This window comes from Lampris incognitus, chromosome 8 (assembly GCF_029633865.1).
Source record: "Lampris incognitus isolate fLamInc1 chromosome 8, fLamInc1.hap2, whole genome shotgun sequence".
NCBI classification, from domain to species: domain Eukaryota; kingdom Metazoa; phylum Chordata; class Actinopteri; order Lampriformes; family Lampridae; genus Lampris; species Lampris incognitus.
In genome coordinates, this window is record NC_079218.1 from 7650188 (window position 1) to 7672175 (window position 21988).

The 21988-nt window shown below is 47.7% G+C and overlaps 1 protein-coding gene across 1 annotated transcript; it reads right to left on the reverse strand.

Moving 5' to 3' along the window:
• Positions 1-5688: 5688 nt before the first annotated feature.
• Positions 5689-21634, reverse strand: LOC130117060 (matrix metalloproteinase-18). Its single transcript, XM_056285202.1, has 11 exons — positions 21539-21634; positions 19127-19377; positions 15321-15469; positions 13591-13716; positions 13192-13357; positions 12581-12585; positions 11395-11524; positions 8991-9127; positions 8706-8865; positions 6174-6277; positions 5689-6072 (listed from the first exon to the last, which is right to left on the reverse strand). Exons 1-11 carry the CDS (start codon positions 21632-21634, stop codon positions 5930-5932), a joined length of 1467 nt encoding a protein of 488 aa, XP_056141177.1. The 3' UTR covers positions 5689-5929.
• Positions 21635-21988: the final 354 nt, after the last annotated feature.

The following is a 21988-nucleotide window of genomic DNA, read 5'->3' on the forward strand; positions in this document are numbered from 1 at the left end:
TCGGTGGAAAGCGACTTGTGTGTGGATGCTCGGCGCAGCCCTTATATCCCCACTGACACGCAGTGTTGTGCAACAGCCCGCCTGAGTCACTGGCTGCAGGGATGTCGCCTTTTGGAAATCAGAGGAAGTTGGCTCTGATTGCAGCCTGAAACAAACTTTTCCATAATGAGACACGGTAATTAAGATGACTTGGCGTGTTTGATTGACAATACATGATTCACAAAGCCTACAACAATCCTCTATGATATGATATATGATATACACTCACTGGCCACTTTATTAGGTACACCTTGCTAGTACCGGGTTGGACCCCCTTTTGCCTTCAGAACTGCCTTAATCCTTCGTGGCATAGATTCAACAAGGTACTGGAAACATTCCTCAGAGAGTTTGGTCCATATTGACATGATAGCATCACGCAGTTGCTGCAGATTTGTCGGCTGCACATCCATGATGCGAATCTCCCGGTCCACCACATCCCAAAGGTGCTCTATTGGATTGAGATCTGGTGACTGTGGAGGCCATTTGAGTACAGTGAACTCATTGTCATGTTCAAGAAACCAGTCTGAGATGACTTGAGCTTTATGACATGGCGCGTTATCCTGCTGGAAGTAGCCAACAGAAGATGGGAACACTGTGGTCAAAAAGGGATGGACATGGTCAGCAACAATACTCAGGTAGGCTGTGGCGTTGACACGATGCTCAGTTGGTACTAAGGGGCCCAAAGTGTGCCAAGAAAATATCCCCCACACCATTACACCACCACCACCAGCCTGAACCGTTGATACAAGGCAGGATGGATCCATGCTTTCATGTTGACGCCAAATTCTGACCCTACCATCCGAATGTCGCAGCAGAAATCGAGACTCGTCAGACCAGGCAACGTTTTTCCAATCTTCTATTGTCCAGTTTTGGTGAGCCTGTGCGAACTGTAGCCTCAGTTTCCTGTTCTTAGCTGACAGGAGTGGCACCCGGTGTGGTCTTCTGCTGCTGTAGCCCATCTGCCTCAAGGTTCGACGTGTTGTGCGTTCAGAGATGCTCTTCTGCATACCTCGGTTGTAATGAGTGGTTATTTGAGTTACTGTTGCCTTTCTATCAGCTCGAACCAGTCTGGCCATTCTCCTCTGACCTCTGGCATCAACAAGGCATTTTCGCCCACAGAACTGCCGCTCACTGGATATTTTCTCTTTTTCGGACCATTCTCTGTAAACCCTAGAGATGGTTGTGCGTGAAAATCCCAGTAGATCAGCAGTTTCTGAAATACTCAGACCAGCCCGTCTGGCACCAACAACCATGCCACGTTCAAAGTCACTTAAATCACCTTTCTACCCCATTCTGATGCTCGGTTTGAACTGCAGCAGATCGTCTTGACCATGTCTACATGCCTAAATGCATTGAGTTGCTGCCATGTGATTGGCTGATTAGAAATTTGCGTTAACGAGCAGTTGGACAGGTGTGCCTAATAAAGTGGCCGGTGGCCGGTGACTGTGTATTGTATTGTATTGTATTGTATTGTATGATACTATATTATAAGATCATATTACTACAACTGATTTTATTTTTATTTATTTATTTTTTATTTGGAATCACATATTAGCATTTTTACATACTCATCTCCAGTTAGATAGTTTTACAAAGTGCTCCATCTTTTCTGCATTTTACAGAGTAATTATAGAACACAACAATAGAGCATGGGGTGTTTTCCATTTGAGACAAAAGAAAAAAAGACAGAAAAAGTACAAAAACCCTCCTTACATAAACCAATTGATTAAAAAAAAAACAATAACCGATTTTAAAACTCAACATAGTCACCAACTTTCATCTGCAATTTTAGGTTGTTTTTTAATTCAAATTCAAACGTCTTTATTTCGAACATGCAGAATAAAAGAAAAAATGACCAAGTGTTAAAAAAAAACAAAAACAAAACAAATGATAAAAATAAAACCAGAAGAATTCAACAAAAATTCTCAGTAGAGAATCCAACAAGAAGCACGTGCTGGAAAAGGAGCAGGAGGATGTGTCTACTAATAACTTCCTGCCCCTCTCTGATGTTCAGTTAATAAACCTAAATAATAAACTCAGCTTTTCACACGTCAGTGTCATTCTCAATAACTATTTCACAATGACTCAATAATAAAAGCAATAAAAATAAAGACAATAAAAACGAACCCAAAGAAATCAAATTACAAGGATTTCCAAAAAGCAACAATAGCAACATCCACCAAGGGGGGCGCAGTGACGAGAGGGGCAAACCCCCCCCCCCTCTCTAAAAGATGGTGTGGTACCTCTCTTTCTGAACGGATTCAAACTTGCGCTTTCCTTGAGTTTTCCATCTCATAAGCTCGTGTCTCATAAGCTCCCGCCACTTGGGCAATTTGCTTGTCACGTGGATAAAACGGATCAAAACGAGCACAGCGCGATGATGGCTGGTTAACCCGGAAGCTGACCTGTGACGTATGAAGTGGGTGACGTGACAGTCAGGAGCGAGACCAGTGAGGATCACTTGCGCTTGGCAACTGCAGCCACTACGTGGGTCACGTATAGGAATAACTTGAAGTCAAGCAAGTGGTGGTGGTGGTGGTGGTGGGGGTGGGGGAGGGGGACGGGGATTTGACGTGCACAGCTGCACACGCTGATGCAAGCTGCCAACCGCAATGTGACGCAACCGCAGCCTCTTAAATCTTTTCTTGCTGCTGACCCCCCCCCCCCCCCCAGAGCGCTGGCTGTGGCGCATCTTGGCATGTTCTGTTTGAGGGGTGAAAGGTGTTACCTCTCACCCCCCCCCCACCAGCCCAGCCCAGCCCAGCCCTGAACATCTTTCTAGGACAAGCTGAAGATCAATTCAAAGGAGTGACCATCAGAGTCCAGGTCTTCGGTCTCGGAGCCTCGGGCTGCCGTCCTTCCTGGCAGGGCAGCGACGTGCCTGTGATCGCCCAGACAAGCCGGTGCACGTTTTCACCGGAAGCCCTGCCGCCTCCCACGTCAAAGGGGGAATGCCCCCCCTCCCCTCCCCCCCATACCACAGCTAATCCGCCAAGATGGACCATTCTGGAAAACACAAAAGCTCAGACACGACCCGAACCCTCATTTCATTAATCCCGCCACGTGCGGAAAAGGGGCTCGTCGTTTCCTTTTGGCTCGTTTAAAAATGACCGGGAGCAGAGTTTTGCTGCTTTGTCACCCGGCACGGGGGCAGGTGCAGGAGCGCTCCAGAGTCCAACGCATGTTGTTTACCCCACATTGTTTGGACCTGTGTAATGGGACACGTGGAGCGGCGTCAGTGGAAAACTACAGACCGATGTTTCCCAATTCAGGACTTTAACGGGAGCGTGTTCCCCTTACTCCCCAAGGGCAGCGTGACCAACACGGATATTTTCAGAACAGTTCACGAGAAATAAACCGTGGGAATAAATAAAAGATAAAAAAAAAAAAATAATTATATGAATTAATTAATCAATTAAAACGACACATTCTATAAAAAAAATTGCCGCAAGTTCTTATTGGTGCAAAAATAGAACTACATATGTATTTATTTATTTATTTTTTTTGGGGGGGGGGGTCCCATTTTTCTCCCCAATTGTACTTGGCCAATTACCCCTACTCTTCCGAGCCTACCCGGTCGCTGCGCCACCCTCTCTGCCGATCCGGGGAGGGCTGCAGACTACCACATGCCTCCTCCCATACACGCGGAGTCGCCAGCCGCCTCTCTTCACCTGACAGTGAGGAGTTTCGCCGGGGGGACGTAGCGCGTGGGCGGATCACGCTATTCCCCCCCCAGTTCCTCCTCCCCACTCCTGAACAGGCGCCCCGACCGACCAGAGGAGGCGCTAGTACATCGACCAGGGGACCAGGATACATACTCACAACCGGCTTCCCACCGGCAGACACGGCCAATCGACTCTGCGCATAACTGTAGTTCACTGACTTCCGGTTTCTACTGCAGCGGTCGTATCAGTTTCCTGTTTGCTTGGCGCGTGCTATTGACAATGGCACATTTTTTCGCGACGCCTGCAAGATTTACCGCGGATAAATGTCGACGACATGCACACAACTGTCCACACACTTTCACCTGCTCCTCCCAGCAAACGGGGGAAAGGTTCACGTTGTACATGTCAAGTCACGTCCACAATTATGAAGCTGAGCGGACGGACGGACGGACGGAATTGTGGACGTGACTTTATATGTACAACGTGAACCTTTCCCCCGTTCGCTGGGAGGAGCAGGTGAAAGTTTGTCGGCAGTTGTGTGCACGTCGTCGACATTTATCCATGGGAAGTCTTGCAGGCGTCACGAAAAATATGCCCTTGTCATCCGCACACGCCAACAAACAGGAAACTGGTATGACCACTGCAGTAGAAACCGGAAGTCTGTGGACTGCAGTTACGCACAGAGCCGGTAAACCGACCAAGCCGGGGGTAACATGGTAGCGCTACCCGGACGCCAATAGCATATTGCGGCGAATTCAGGGGGCAGCCCGGGAACCGCCACAGCCGGGACGCGAACCCGGGTCTCCCACACCACGGGCGACTACGTTAACCAGTCGACTAAAGGGTCCGACCCGTTAGCCAAGTCTAGTTATCCGTGGTCGTTACACTACCCCCCCCCTCTTTGGGGAAGCCCCGCGCTTCAGCATATCAGCTGCCTCACGCCTCTGGGGTGCACGCGCTTCCGAAGACCTAACGATCTCACCACCCCACTTCCGACACCTACTACTACCAGGTGCCCGAGTAGCGTCGCGGCCAGTTCCGTTGCCTACCAACACGGGATCGCCGGGTCGAATTGTATTACCTCCGGCTTGGTCGGGCGTCCCTACAGACACAATTGGCCTTGTCTGCGGGTGGGAAGCCGGATGTGGGTATTTGTCCTGGTCGCTGCAGTAGCGCCTCCTCTGGTCGGTCGGGGCGCCCCCCGGATCAGTAGAGGGGGTGGAGCAGCGACCGGGCCGGCTCAAAAGAGCGGGGTAATTGCTCAGATACAATTGGGGAAAAAAGGGGGAATAAAACCACTACTATTTTCGGCTGCTCCCATTAGGGGTCGCCGCAGCGGGTCATCCGTTTCCATTTCTTCCACAGCCACCATCCCATTTCTGACACCAGCGGCGGTTCCCGGCTGCCCCCTGAATTCGCTACAATATTTCATCCATCCATCCATCTGAACCGCTTATCCTGCAGGGTCGCGGGGATGCTGGAGCCTATCCCAGCAGTCATTGGGCGGCAGGCGGGGAGACACCCTGGACAGGCCGCCAGCCATCACAGGCCCCCCCACCCCCCAACCCCACACACATTCACACCTAAGGGCAATTTAGTACAGCCGAGCCATCTGACCTACATGTCTCTGGACTGTGGGAGGAAACCGGAGCACCCGGAGGAAACCCACGCAGACACGGGGAGAACATGCAAACTCCACACAGAGGACGACCCGGGACGACCCCCAAGGTTTGATTACCCCGGGGCTCGAACCCAGGACCTTCTTGCTGTGAGGCGACCGCGCTAACCACTGCGCCACCGTGCCAGTTTATTTAGAGGAGTGCAGCAGCTTTGCGGTTTCCCATCTGAACAGTAAATGGACGAATTTCTGCTCTGGGCCGCGGATGGCACAATAAACACACACAGCGTGGGTTTCTTCGCCGGACCACTTTAATTCACACCAAAACACGACAAAATAAAACACAACACGCACACAGTTCCCAGCTGCTCTATAATACAAGGTACGGCTGCCGTTATTTCAACACTGGTGTTACGTGATGTACTGATGCACACTTTAAACCACTTCCACGTCCTGGTGAATATTTAGTTCCCTTCCTACAAAGTCTTCAGACGGCGTGTGGTTTGCCTCCCCCCCCCCCGACTCACGCATACGCACACGCACAGCCCCGCCCCCACAGTACACACTCTGCCGTCAGCCGTCCGTCAGCGCGGTAGGCTTGAGGCGCTTATTCGCCCGTCTTCATCACGGTGTCATGTGCTGCCTGCTTGCTGCATTCCAGCAGGTCATTAGCAGGCACTTCGGAGACGACGTGGTTTAACTGCGGGTCGTACTTGTACTGAACGTTATCCTTGAAGAAGTAAACAAGTCCTGTCGAGAATGGCGTCTGTTATTCATGCTGCACACGAGTGAGGGCACACTTGAATGTATACTGGGTGTTGAGTTCGCAGTGCATTGTGGGTAATAGCTACCCTCATAGGAGACAGCTGCATCCAGAGGGCTGGGAACCCCCGGCCAGTCTCGCGCTATCGGTGTTGGAGACCCCTCCTCCATCATCTTCTGCTCCTCGTTGTACCTTGAAAACATACAGAAATTAAGGTCTGTCTGTCTGTCTGCTTGTCTGTCTGTCTGTCTTTCTGTCTGTCTATCTATCTATCTGTCTATCTATCTCTGCTTCAAACACTGTTATACAGTCCACATCATTGTATGAATCACAAACCCAGCCTGACATGTCAGGCAACCAAAGTCCCTCATCAGCAGCTTAACACCCACTGTGGTGGTAATGACAAAGCATCACATCAATGAGGACCTGACCTGACATTCAGCTAAACCCGGAGAAGAGTTTATCATCATCATCATCATGAGAGTTTATCATCATCATCAGCTCAACACTCACTGTGGTGGTAATGACAAAGCATCACATCCATGAAGACCTGACATTCAGGGGAACTTGGAGAGGAGTCAGATCAGGCATCACTAGACGGAAGTAGTCTGCTTACGCTTTCGCGTATCAGCAAAAATATACTTTTTGTGCCATTACATAGTTATAAAAACAGTCTTAATCGTCATCAGGACGCCTATGCCCTCCCCAAGTGGGGGTTGTGCAATGGCATTGTGCAGGCCATCCATTGTAAGTGAACAATGTTGGGTGGTAATTACTGAGTGAGATAGGGGTTTGAATAAGAGGTGAATATTGAATGTGCTGCTATCTTTACTATGGTTAGGACATTCAATACACACCCTATATTCAAGTTTAACAGATAGTCACATTTATCTCTGTGACACAAAGGGTTCAAAATAGTATAGGCGGCACGGTGGCCCAGTGGTTAGCGCTGTTGCCTCACAGCAAGAAGGTCCTGGGTTCGAACCCCGGGGTTGTCCTCTGTGTGGAGTTTGCATGTTGTCCCCGTGTCTGCGGCGGGGTTTCTCCGGGTGCTCCGGTTTCCCCCACCATAAAAAAGAAACATGCATGTTAGGGTTTATACTCCTGTCTGTGCCCCTGAGCAAGGCAATGGAAAGAAGAACTGGAGTTGGTCCCCGGGCGCAGCATGAAGGCGGCAGCCCACTGCTCCCAGCTACACAGACCACAGCTAGGAGGGGTTCATTTGCAGTAACTGAATTTCCCCGAGGGGATTAATAAAGGATTCACAGTGTGATTTGTGACTTTATCCCATACAGCAGGGGTGCCCGACTCCAGGCCTCGAGGGCCTCGGTGTCTGCGGGTATTTGTTCCAACCATGCACTACACCACCTGATTTAACTAATTCCTTCCCCTCCTTGGTCTAAGAGGTGAGCTAATTAGTTAAATCAGGTGGTGTAGTGCATGGTTGGAACAAATACCCGCAGACACTGAGAACCCCCGAGGCCTGGAGTTGGGCACTCCTGCCATACAGTGTTTGACACTGATGATATTTAACAGCACATTATAATGAAAAAGGCAAACTAGAGATATAAGAAAGCCCCTGTTTTACTTGCATATTACGCAGTAATCACCACTCATCATAGTTCAATATCTATTCTACTCGTATATCCATCCATCCATTTTCCAAGCCACTTATCCAAAGTAGGGTCGCGGGATGCTGGCGCCTATCCCAGCAGTCATAGGGCAGAAGGCAGGGAAACACCCTGGACAGGTCGCCAGTCTATCTCAGGGAGACTGTCCTCCACCGAAAAAGGACCCCATAGGTCGTTTGTACAAGCAGCTTATTACGACCTATAGTTACATTTTAAAGGTAAGCGACCTCGAGCGGTCGTGTAAATAACGACATTCTGGCGTCTCGAGTGCCTCGCCATCATATGACCTTTGACCGTCGTTACCAATCAAAATGTGACGAGCCAAGAGATGGGGGGGGGGGGGAGTGCAAGAACTGTTTATACTCTTGTAAACTGTTGGTTTCGTCACAAATCTTCCCAAGCTATGTTTGCTTACTTTTACACCTTCATGAACAATAATAGAGTCCATATGTCCTCAAACGAGGACTTCATAATTAGCAGCGTTGCAGGGCAGGAACAAACGACCCATGTGGTCGTATGGGTTGGAGGGCTTGTTGCTTTGGACTGTGGGAGGCAACCGGAGCACCCGGAGGAAACCCACACAGACATGGGGGGAACATCCAAACTCCACACAGAGGACAACCCGAGATGACCCCGCAGGTTGGACAACCCCGGGGTTCAAACCCAGGACCTTGTTGCTGTGAGGCAACAGCGCTAACCACTGCGCCACCGTGCCGCCTGCAACAACATAATATACTTTATTATTCCCTCATAATGTCTTTCATTTTAATCAACCATTTGTTGTAACAAGCAAGCAACGCTCTCCCTACTCGAATATTACCTGGTTATTTCTGGCCTATGATTTAAAGGGTCTCCAAAAAACAACCGTCACAACATGGAACTGATAATAGCGTGAATGGAGAGTGGTGGAGACTTTTGCAGAGGGCTAGTGTTTATTTTCTAGTACGTCTAGTAGTGTTTTCTCTAAGTCTTCATGAGATATGTGGTACCTCCAGCACTCATGGTCGGTGAAAAACACGGTGAGGTGGGCGTTGCGGAAATGAAGAGCAGCGTCAACAGATTGCACCCTGGGAGGGAACCCCAGATCGGAGATGTTTCTAGGAAATCCCTCCATTACTTTTAACTGCCTCACCATCCAGTACTGATCACCTGAAAACAAAACACACAATTAACCAAATGCCTCACGGCTCACACTCGTAATACATTCAAGGTATTTGATGTCCACTGTGACCTCTTTATGAGACTGAAAATTCTCTTCCAGAGTGACGCGGTACCTTTAAAAAACACCATTGTATTCGTCTCCATGTTTTCGTAGGCAGCGTCCAAGTAAGGAGGTATATCATCTGGCCACAGGCTGCTCATCAGAGTGATCTCTATCTCGTCAAACATGGGGTGTTTACGCCACATGAATCTGAGAACACATGACAGCGACGTGCCAGCAGAAGACTTTTTGAACGAGGTGGCCAAAGAGGTGCCAGGGATTTATGGTGGGTGGCACTGACTTTGTTCCTCCAACTTGGAGAATATTCTTCACTATATCACAGAAAGTTGAATCAGTTCATCTGGACACAACCATTTCTGGCACAGCATGTTTTGAAGTTGGCCCACCCCAAGGATCGGGTCCCCCGGCACAATCGGAGCAATATAGTGTACGCTGTTCAGTGCCAAGAGGATTGCTGTGACTTGTACATCGGGGAAACCAAACAGACGCTGGCCAAGAGGATGGCACAACACAGGAGATAAGCGCTAACGTGTCAGGCCAGGACTCCACAGTCTACACCATCTACAGGCCAGGACTCCACAGTCTACACCATCTACAGGCCAGGACTCCACAGTCTACACCATCTACAGGCCAGGGGCCACCCTTTCAGGGATGAGGATGTGCACATCCTTGATAGGGAGGAACTCTGGTTTGAACGGGGAGTCAAAGAGGCCATCTGTGCAAAGAGGGAACGACCATCCCTGAACCGGGGGGGGGGCTAAGAGTACATCTATCACTATTTTACAATGCTGTGATTGTAAATATTCCCAAATCCTCTGTGAATAGTACACATGGCCAATGTAACTCTAGTTAATGGTCACGGTAATTTGCATATGAAACCGATGGTCGGTTTCGGTCGTTATAAGGGTGGGGATACCTGCAGTCAGTTGAGACTGAAGAGGACCCTTTTTTACACCAAAATTAGCGTGTATAAGCGGGTTTTTTAAACGCGGGTAAACCCGCTAAAAATAGGCAATTGACCCCTTTCACAGTGCCAGCAGACCCGGGTCTGACTGCCAGCAGGCCCGGGTCTGCTGCCAGCAGGCGAGTTTGCCTTCCTTTTTTTCCCCTCTTCCGTAGCATTATCTTTGACGTCATGACCGGAAAACAGGGAAGTAAACAGTAGAAAGCAGCACGGAAGCCAGAGGTGGGTAACGTTACTTTTTTATATCTTGTACTTCGGTCTCTCTTTCAAACCACACAAACTCAACGCAGACTGAACGATGTTCGAGCGCTGCTTGAACGAGGACGCTGTACCCACAAACAATACGACACGCGGTCAATGGCGCTACATCATGGCGCAAACTAGCGCGTCCGCCTTTACGTCAATGCCGATCGGAGGCGGAGCCGGTAAATACCCTTGACTACTGCAGAGTCATGTGACCCGGGAGTGAATGCGGATTGTACCCTTTTACACTGACCACCGAAGGCGGATGTTAGTGGGGGGTTTTGGCCAGTGTGAAAGGGGCTTTAGATGAGTGATGAAACATTTCTCTCTCAGTACAGGTTGTGTCCAGATGACCTGATTCAACCTTCTGTGGTTTTCTTACCTGGATTATTGAGCATGCGTCAAAACATTCCTCACTATACAAATACAGCATTGAACAGCTGTTAAATGAAGAGGGTGAGGAGACATACTTAGGCAAATTCACGCAAATGGCCATTTGGATATAACAGAAGAAACCTGGAATCATAGAGAATTGAAAAAACAAATTCTCAAGCCATCTTGTTACTGTTGGGTAGATACTGTATTTGCAGACAGCTATATGTTGCAGTAATCACTTGTGAGAATTGTGGATATCCATCCATCCATTATCCAAACCGCTTATCCTGCTCAGGGTCATGGGATGCTGGTGCCTATCCCAGCAGTCACTGGGCGGCAGCTGGGGAGACACCATGGACAGGCCGCCAGTCCATCACAGGGCCCACACACACACATTCACACCTAGGGACAATTTAGTACGGCCGAGTCACCTGACCTACAGGTCTTTGGACTGTGGGAGGAAACCGGACCGCCCGGAGGAAACCCACGCAGACAACATGCAAACTCCACACAGAGGACGACCCCCAAGGTTGGTCTACCCCGGGGCTCGAACCCCGGACCTTAATGTTGTGAGGCGACTGCGCTAACCACTGCGCCACCATGCCGCCAATTGTGACTATCAACTGTAATAATTGTAGGAATGTTGATCCGGTTATCATGACGTATTAATTGTCAAGTACAAATTTTACTTTAGAAGATGGGGTGGCAACAGGGGTATTTATCAAAGGTAGATCCGACCCTAGCTTGACAAGTTGTCCTTGTACACATTGGCAGTCATTGCAGATATCCCTTGGTGTGACAATCAGGTGCCAAACTAAAGTAAACCTAGACATTGTGTATGGATATACTGTACAGAGCAATAAAATCTGTGTACCTGTCTTTAAAAAACAAAATCTCCTGTTGCAGCTCTGTTACAGCATCGAAAGACAAGTCGGGGTCGCATTTGTCAGGTGTTCGAGGAGGGGGTCGCTTCAAGGACAGCGTCAAATAATTGGGGCCGATACCTGCAGACAGCACACGGAAAAGGTTCGAAGCACCTTGCTTATGAGAGAAGCAACTGTCCACAACACTTCCGAAGGATTTTTCTTTACTTCATCAAAGTTTTAGTTTTACAGATTTATTTTGTCAACCATTCAAAAAAAGATTTTTTTTTGCGGCTTTTTTCTCCCCAATTGTACCCATCCAAATAGACCCATTTATGACCTACGTCACGTCACGCACAGTATGCGTGCGCATTTTGGCAGCAAAATCACGTGATCACTGTTTACCAACTGTAAAAGGGTCTATTACCTACCTCTTCCGAGCCGTCCCGGTCGCTGCTCCACCCCCTCTGCCGATCCGGGGAAGGCTGCAGACTACAACATGCCTCCTCCCATACATGTGGAGTCACCAGCCGCTTCTTTTCACCTGACAGTGAGGAGTTTCGCCAGGGGGATGTAGCGCGTGGGAGGATCACGCTATTCCCCCCAGTTCCCCCTCCCCCCTGAACGGGCGCCCCGATCGACCAGAGGAGGCGCCAGTGCAGCGACCAGGACACATACCCACAGCCGGCTTCCCACCCGCAGACACGGCCAGTTGTGTCTGTAGAGACGCCCGACCAAGCCGGAGGTAACACGGGGGTTCGAACCAGCGATCCCCGTGTTGGTAGGCAACGGAATAGACCGCCACGCTACCATTAAATGTTTTACATGACACATTTTTTTTTTTTTTTAATTTGACTGATTGATTTTTCAGATGTGAACGTGTCCCAGTCCATCTTAGTTATTTTGGCCTCCTCTTGTTTCCTTGTCTCGTGCTTCCTGTTTTATTTTGATACTCCCCTCGTCTCTTCCTGCAGATACCTTCGCTTCCTGCCCTGCTGTGTTTCCCGCGTGTGTGATCACTTGCCCCGCCCCAGTGTGTTGCACCTGTGTCTAACTGTCCCCCTCCCTCATGTATTTAGCCCGTGTGCTCCCTGTCTTCTGTGCCAGTTCGTCTTGATCCTGCAAGACAGCGTTCCAGCATTTTTCCCTCGTGTTTTCCTCAGGAGTGTTCCAGGTCAGACCTGAGTGTTTTTGGACTTTGCCTTTTGTCTGTCGTTTTTGCATACCTTTGCTGAGGTGATTGAACTCTGTGTACCGAACCTTCTGCAGAATAAAGGACTGACTTTTGCCCTATCCCGGAGTGTGTTTGCATTCTGGCCCTGCTGTTTTCAGTGCTTGACAGATTGATCACTGGTTTAATCAAAATGTTTTGTGTGGTTTTCTCTGGTAAACATGAAGTACTGGTAGTGGTTTACCAGACATTTTTCTCTTGTAGTTGTCAAGGAATAAAAACTCTACTTGTACTATATATGAACAAAATATATGAGCAATCAGTATTATTACACATCTACGACACACTTCTGAATTTGACACACTGCTGTTATGAGAAAGCCGGTCATGTTATGAACCAGGGCTCAGCTCAAACCTGTAGGCCTAGATGGACTTGGAGGAGTTAAATTTGGAAAACCCCAAGTTTTTATATTTGCAGATTGGTAGTCTCAATAATCTACCAACTTCCCTTTAATCGCATTGTACGACAAACAACTTGTTTTCTAGTTGGTGTTTAGCAGAATAGAAACATTTGTCAGTCCATGTTGAGCTTATAATACTTGACATAGGTGGCGAACTACTAAATGTGATGTCCCGACTCACCATACATAGTTTGCACATCTTTGACATCCTGGAAAGAGAGTTGGAGGTCCTTCTGAGGCATGAAGTTGTATGCTGGGTACATGACAGCTCCTGGGTCAGAGGAATGGGCCAGGCCAAGGGCGTGGCCAAATTCATGTACCGCCACAGCGAACAGATTAAAGCCTGTGGCGGGAACACAAGTGTCCATGTTAGGAATTTTTGTCTTCAGAAGTGTGTTCCAGCTCAAAATGAGCAGACACAAATGGTCGAACACAAAATTGTATATAATAATACTGATTTTGTTAAAAATAATATATACACAATGTCTTGAAATTCAAGTGCAAGTATTATAATTGTCAAAAGTACATGAGCTGTTGAACAAAATGTGAGTTCGAGCAAATTCTCGTAGGAAGTACCAGTAGCGTTAAAGCTCCAATCTTCCTCTTCGTCAAAGTGGACATCCCCTCCAACACCAAACCCGGGCATGAAGGCATGGGCCAGAATGCCTCCTTTGCCATCAAAAGGCGAGCCGTCCTCATGGTCTGTGACATGAAATTTCCAGTTAACCATGATCTTTGACAAATGGTTCTCCCAGGCCAACAATCCAGGTCACTGAGCCACATCACATTTTAGGTTTCCGCATGCTTCAAACGAACTACTTTGAATGACACATCCTCTGACCATGTTGGTCACGCCATTTTGGCCAAGTCATTCATGACTTTTCTGAGCTAGCTAAACTCAAAGACGGGGTGAGAAGCTGTTCTTCACAGTGAGAGGTGGGATTATAAACACAGTCTTTGGAATTGAGACGCGAAGAGTCAAACAAATGCAGATAAAGGCGAACACCTTTCCCTCAAGGCCATTGGTGGTGAGCGGAGGTCAGTGAAAGTGGTGGCAGAAGTAGTTCTGTGAAGTACGGACAGAATAGAATTTGCAGACATCTCAAAAGCCCGCTGATTTTCACACATAAGTAATCCTGGCCAGTTGCTGTGGAAAGTGGACGTGGACGTTGGAATGTCAGTTTTGAAACGTTATAGGCTGTATAAAAGAGATGGTCATACTGCCTGTGACGTCAACCATTGGTTTCTTTACCCCTCCCCCCTTTTTTCCACCTCAGTTGTACTTGGCTAATTACCCCAGCCTTCCGAGCCGTCCCGGTCGCTGCTCCACCCCCTCTGCCGAGCTGAGGAGGGCAGCAGACTACTACATGCCTCCTCCCATACATGTGGAGTCGCCAGTCGCTTCTTTTCACCTGACAGTGAGGAGTTTCGCCACAGCGACATAGCACGTGGGAGGACCACGCTATTCCCCACAGTTCCCCCTCCCCCCTGAACAGGCGCCCCGATCAACCAGAGGAGGTGCTAGTGCTGTGACCAGAACATATACCCATATCTGGCTTTCCACCTGCAGACACGGCCAATTGTGTCCATAGGGACGCCTGACCAAGCCGGAGGGTAACACTGGGATTCGAACTGGCGATCTCCGTGTTGGTAGACAACAGAATAGACCGCTACGCTACCCGGACGCCCCCAACCATTGGTTTCTGAAGGGGCATTTTGAAGCCTAAAGTTTGACTTTATGCTTGCTGCCATCTTCTCAGCCGTTGGGAGCCAGAAAATCCGAATTTGGGTAACAGGAGCACCATGTATGGCGCTGATTTGAAACCTTGGTGGCAGACAGGTGGACAGACCTCACACTCAAGGCAGAAATACCTTAACATGCCACTTTTTCAATTTTGAATATCTCCTTGATGGAACATTTATTCTCAAAATAACCACCCTCACACAGCGTGCCAGGCTAGAATGTAACGATAGAAGCCCCAACTACTTGTAGAAAAAAATTGTTGACTTTGTATTTGAAGATATAAATTGGGAATTCTCTTACTGACTTACGTTGGACCAGAATTTTTTTTGGAAACAGCCACCTACTGGTCTAGTTAGAAGTGCAACTTAAAGCACTTCTGAATTGGCTTCAACTTCGGTCTCTGGTGGTTGCCACTCGCTCTCCCCCCAATCCGAAAGTCTCAAAGAAGCTTTCCGACGTTATCTGACGCTAGCTGACGTGCTGAACAGCATTCAGTTTGAAGCATGCAGCAGCCCTTACAGTGTAATGTGTTGCTGACAGATCTGATCTCCCAAGATCTCACCGCCACCGTTGAAGGAGATAACAATGTCCGCCTCCCTCCTGCTTCTCCTTCGAAAGCGGATGGGTATAACCTCTGACCATAGTTTCCATGCTTCTCTAAAGGCTCTCTGAACCTTTGAGGCCCTGATGGACGAACTGTAGTTGGAGATTCTGTGGAAAAAATATACCAGGACATGGCAAATAGCTGATCTCACTAGCTTGTTATCAACATTGTAACTCTCCATTCCATTTTAAATTGAAATCTCACAATTCAAAGCTGAAACCTGTGATTTTTCTCCTTTAAGTCAAGTTAATTTTAATTGTATAGCCCAATATCACAAATTACAAATTTGCCTAGGTGGGCACAACATTCTGTCCTCAGACCCTCTCATCGGATAAGGAAAAACTCCCTAAAAAAACCCTTTAACATCTGGACCATGGAGTCAGGCTACATGATATAATTGGCATCTTTACCATGGTTGGAGACACTCTCCATGTATCACTGTTGAAATGTTTGCCCAGGCAGGACAAACACTGGTGTCGCAGCAAACACCATTCCTACTCAAACAGGAAAAAAGGATTTAAATGTGATGACAACATGGCAATGCTTCTATTGGATAGATCTACCAGTTCTACAATCAACAGACAAACGCTTAAATCCACTCAGAAAACATCCAAATCTGTCAGGTCCTGGTCCATGGATGCCATTGAAATGCTTTGAGGGTGCTTCAAATGCACCAACTGGAATATATTTAGCGCAGCTTGTGACTCCCTTAATGAACTCACGGACAGAGTGATGTCCTACATCAAGTTCTGCGAGGAAATGTGCATACCTACCAAAATATTATTAACATTCTGATTCTGATTCTATGGCAAAAAAAAAAAAAAAAAAAACCCCGGTGCGCCAAAGAATTACACCTCCTACACAAAGAAAAGAACGGAGCATACAAAAATGGAGACAGGGACCAATACAGGGCAGCCAAACACAAGTTGCGTACTGCAATAGGGAAAGCAAAGTCCAGCTTTGCAATGACATTTGAACAACAATTCTCATCCAGCAACTCCAGATCAATATGGAAAAAAACCTAGGGACATCACAGACTACAAAAAAACTCCCCAGCCCCACTCCAGATAATGACCCTAACCTCCCAGATAAATTAAACGAGTTTTTTGCAAGGCTGGATAAATGTATTCTACCCGCCATTCCCCCTACTCCCACCCTAATGAAACCCTTCTGTGCCCAGGAGGATGAGGTGAGAGCAACATTCAAGCAGCTGAACTTCAGGAAAGCAGCAGGGCCAGACAGCATCAGTCCTGGCTTTATTTTCCACCATATTTAACACTTCTCTACGCTGTACAGTCCCACAGTGCTTCAGACTCTCTACCATCATTCCTGTGTCAAAGTCCTCAAAGACCACCTGCCTCAGTGACTTCAGACCAGTTGCCCTAACATCTGTGTCCATGAAAACATTTGAGCGCATCATTCCCCAATGATGGACCCATATCAGTTTGCTTATCCAGCCCACTGGTCTGTTGAGGGTGCAGTCAGCATAACACTGCACCATGCGCTGCAAAACCTGGAATCACCAAACACCTACACACGCATCCTGTTCATAGACTTTAGTTCCGCCTGTAATGCCATCAACCCACTCAAACTCTTAAACCATGCTCTTGGACATGAACACTGACCCAGCCATATGCCACTGGATTAGGACCTTCCTGTGGAACAGACCACAGAGGGTGATGGTTAATAACCTAACCTCATAACCTCTTACCCTCAGTACAGGTGCTCCTCGGGGCTCTGTTCTCTCCCCATGGCTCGCCTAACTTTACACCACCCACTTAACATCCACGGACAGTTCTGTGAAACTAATAAATTATGCAGATGACACAACCATTGTAGGCCTTCTCTCTAACAATAATGAAACCCAGTACTGCACTGAAGTGGACCACGCTGTCACTTAGTGCACAACAATGACCTCCGGCTTACACAGCCAAAACCCAGGAACTCATTATTGACTTCCGATGTATGCCGAATACCAAAGTGCCCACACAAATAGATGGAGATCCCACCACCACCTCTGACTCTTTCAAATTTCTCGTAACATACACCAGCAATAACCTGAAGTGGAAAGCGAATACTGAACACGTCATTGCAAAAGCTCAACGATCACTACTTCTTTTGTCAGCTTAGAAAATACCAGAACAAGCATCAACTTCTCATTCTGTTCTACTCAGACATCATCGAGTCCATCATCACATCCTCTATTACAGTACGCAGTGCACACCGTCAAACACTGAAAAAGCTACAGCGGCTTGTCAACAAGGCATCCGAAATCCTAGGCAACCCACCCCCATCAGTTGACTCTCTACATACTCACTGGACTGCAAAGCGAGCAAAGATCATTTCTGATTTCTCACATCCTGCTCATCACATTTTCCAGCTCCACGTTACAGGCCACTGTCCACCAAGACTAAATGCTTCACAAACAGCTTTTTCTCTCGCGCTATCAGGACTCCCAATTCCTCCCTCTAGTCCCCTCCTCACACACTACTGGCATACAGATGCACATGCATACAATCCTGAGTATTAATTTAACTCTGAGAGTGTACAAATGGACCCCGAAAGGATCCATTTGTACACTCTCAGAGTTAAATTAACACTCCTGGAGTTAAATTAATACTGTCAAGAGTTAAATTAACACTCCTGGAGTTAAATTAATACTGTCAAGAGTTAAATTAACACTCCTGGAGTTAAATTAATACTGTCAAGAGTTAAATTAACACTCCTGGAGTTAAATTAATACTGTCAAGAGTTAAATTAACACTCCTGGAGTTAAATTAATACTGTCAAGAGTTAAATTAACACTCAGGATTTTACTGTCACCTGCTGTATGTGGTTGTGTGTAATATGTTCTTTATCAGTGTGCTGTTTCATGATGATATGTGGAGTGTCTGCTGCTGTCTATGTATATATATTGTGCTGCAAATTCCATCAGCCTGGCCAGGTGGCTAATAAACAATTTAAACAATCTAAACAATATTAAAACACAACTATGGTTCCATATAGTTTGACGTGGTTTGTAGGTTGTAGCACATTAGACTGCCTTGCACTGAGCTGATGGCACACAAGCAATAATGGCCGCTAGTCATTGTCTGTAGCTCTGTCTGCCAGAGGGAGGAAGAGATCAGGGTTTTCACAGATTTCAGCTTTAATTAAATTTCAGCAATTTTTTTTTGGGAATGTTATCGTCATGACCTCTGGATTTTATACAAAAAAAAAACAAAAACCATAAAAAAGTTCAAAAATATGCAATGTGTCTTGTCTTCATCTCAATTATTTATTTATTTATTTTTTGCCTCTTTTTCTCCCCCAATTGTACCTGGCCAATTACTCTGTTTTCCGAGCCGTCCAGGTCGCCGCCCCAACCCCTCTGCTGATCCGGGTGAGGGCTGCAGACTACCACACGCCTCCTCCCATACATGTGGAGTCACCAGTCGCGTGGGAGGATCACACTATTCCCCCCCCCGCCCCCGAACAGGCGCCCCAGCTGACCAGAGAAGGCGCTAGTGCAGCGATCAGGACACATACCCACACCCGGCTTCCCACCCCGCAGACAATTGTGTTTGTGGGGACGCTCGACCAAGTCGGAGGTAACACGGGGGTTCAAACCGGCGATCCCCGTGTTGGTAGGCAATGGAAAAATGGGTCATTTTGACCTGAACAGAACACAAGGCTCATGAGCTTATACCCTCTGTGTAATTCAGGAAGTGTAATGTCCAATTTTACACTACGTGTTTTTTTTGTGAATGGGGCAGTTTCTGGACCTGTAGCTGAGCGTGCTCTTCTTCCATCGTACCGTCCCCCCATATGGCTCCACGTCTGACAGACCACAGCGTGGCCTCCTCATGACCACCAGAGTTTCCTCAGTCAGCTCTCCGTTTGCATGCAAACCAAAGAAGCGTTGCATGTCGCGCACCTTAGCGCAGATATCAGCCTCCTGGTCCATGTTGGAGCCAGCGGACCTCCTCAGTCTTTCCGGCCTTGGTTTGTAGCCATAAAAGCTTTTCAGGTAGCCCTGTAAAAACATTCAGCATGCAGAGTGTATAAGTATTATGGTCAACAAAAAGGCCGGGCAATAATCAGGAATCGGGATCATTTATCGTTTATCAGAATATCGTTTCCCCAGACCACAGCAGTGCAACACAAAGGCAAAAACACATCCAAAACCTACAAGCACACATATAAGAAAACTACAAAACAAAAAAAACAAAAAAAAAAACACATACATCCAACATATCAAAAAAAATATTTTTTTTTCCACAGTCCAAGACAGCGAACGCCAGCCAGGATGACTGTCGGAACTGCCGGTCTGCATGGGCTGGCAGTTAGCTTAGCCTGCCCTGCTTCCGCGTCCTGTCAGTCCGCCCTCGGCGTTTCCTCTTGGGGCACAGCTCCGGGCAGGGCCGTGGTCCCTGGGCCCACAGGATGCAGCAGACCAGGCTGCCCCAGCCGATCCAGCGCCAGCTCTCCCAGCCATCAGACAAAGACACAAACCCAGATGCAGATGTGGACAGAGACACTGCATGGACGGCACTGGGTGAGCCCGCCGCAAACGTGAGTTTGCACCGCCATCTCACCACACCAATACTGGGTGAGGCTGCCGCACCGCCATCTCCCCACACCGGTACTGGGTGAGGCTGCCGCACCGCCATCTCCCCACACCGGTACTGGGTGAGGCCGCTGCACCGCCATCTCCCCACACCGGTACTGGGTGAGGCTGCCGCCCCATCATCTCCCCACACCGGTACTGGGTGAGGCTGCTGCACCGCCATCTCCCCACACCGGTACTGGGTGAGGCTGCCGCCCTGTCATCTCCCCACACCGGTACTGGGTGAGGCCGCTGCAAACGTGAGTTCACGCCGCCAATTGGGTTTGCTGATATGAAGGATTTGCTCACGAGAGACTTCATTCACTCTCTGGATCTTCCTCATGTTCTGCTTTCCTTAATACAGCCCTGATGGTTGTATTAGAGAAAGACAATCTGAATTAGACTCCTGAAAAAATAACCACGATGTGACAAGCAGTGAAAAAAAACGTATAGGAGGTTTTAATCAGTCTAGAGTGACCCTAACTGAGCAGTGAAGTACACAAACAAGCATCGCTGAAATGGGTACAGCCAGTACAGTAAACATTCCAAACACTGTCCTTAACCTTTAATAATAGCTATGCACAGTAAAAAAAAGGTGCACTCCTGTAATTGCAGGCGTCCCCAATACTGAAGATGCTTTTCTTTCTAACATCTAGTAGTAGCTAGTATCACAACACAAAGCCTTACAGGCCAGACCTTCCATTTTCACCCACTACTGTGGATTAATGCAATTTTTGGTAAATTCCAGAGGAAATATGACTATAATGTTGTGTCTGACAGAACCCACGTGCAAGACATTCACCCAAATATTGTATAAAATATTACTACTTATTTAAAACTGGTTAACAGAAGGACAAACCATTCAACCATCATCTTACTTTTTTTTGAAACGCTTGATAAGCAGCTACATGCATATTGAATGTAACAGAGGATATTTTTCAACTTTAATGTTGAATCACTGGAAACTGACAGTGTGGAACATAGTAACTGTATGTGAGAAATGAATAGGGGTTACAGGAACCTGTCATTTTTCGAGGAAAATGTTGAACCGTACCATTGAGATAAATAACAGACAATGTTGTTTATTTCGCTCTGCAAACGACTTTCAACCCTTAAGATGACTTCTCTATAGGAAGGAAAGTGCAGTTTTTTTGGTGGGCTTTATGCAAATGATTGGCCTGAGAATGTCATGAACATGGCTCTTGCTTTCCGTAATTGCTGTTATTTTGTCTCAAGGAGCATCTATTATACACGCTTACTGCCAGATATATACGTGGAAGATCAAACAAGGATTGCAGTTCCCTGGAAAGAAGACGACCCAGGCCCTATCTTTTTTATGCAACCAAATGATAGGGCCTGGTTCATAGGTCCATTGAGGTCACTATGAGAAGCCTTGGGCAGATGGAGTCTTAACTGGGCAAAGATTTCACAAGCACACCTAAAACAAAGCACCACTAAAGCCGAGACAGTATGGCAGTAAAGGTGTCCAGAATGGATTTTCCATAAATAAAACGACAAAGTCAAGTCTAAAAGGTTCTCGCATACTTTCCTACCAAGGGTCACATCCCATCCATGCACTTATAAATACCTCCGCCAACTCTAGCTCTGCTTCAGATGGTCCAGCCTGGGGTTTTGCAGGTGGTTTTGGGGCTCGGAGAGGGAAGGCCGTCAGTTCGGCAGGCATGGCGAGAGCCAGAAGGCCCAACCACAACATCTCCATGACTGAGAAGATCCAGCTCCAGCAGGCGAGCCTCCACTTTTGAGATGCGCTGCTGCTGCAGGTAAGACCGGGCTCTGTGTGTGTGTGTGTGTGTGTGTGTGTGTAGCAGCAGCAATGGGGACCACCTGGATCCCAAAGTTAATTATGTGTGTGCTCCTGTCCCAACAAGATCAGCAGTGTGGCCCCGTGCACAAGTGGGGTCCTTTTTAAAGCGCTCATCAAAGAACGACACCTATCTATCGTATGGGGGCTGCAAATATTTGGTATAGCCTCAGGTTTGTAAACAAAGCGGTTATCAGTGGGAAATTTGCATATGTG

Coding starts and splice junctions, on each gene's coding strand:
- LOC130117060 (XM_056285202.1), bottom strand. CDS start 21,634: ATGCCTGCCGAACTGACGGCCTTCCCTCTCCGAGCCCCAAAACCACCT. Junction 19,378..21,538: donor CAGAGCTAGAGTTGGCGGAG/GTATTTATAAGT, acceptor ATGTTTTTACAG/GGCTACCTGAAAAGCTTTTA. Junction 9,128..11,394: donor ATTTTGTTTTTTAAAGACAG/GTACACAGATTT, acceptor ATGTGTTCTCAG/ATTCATGTGGCGTAAACACC.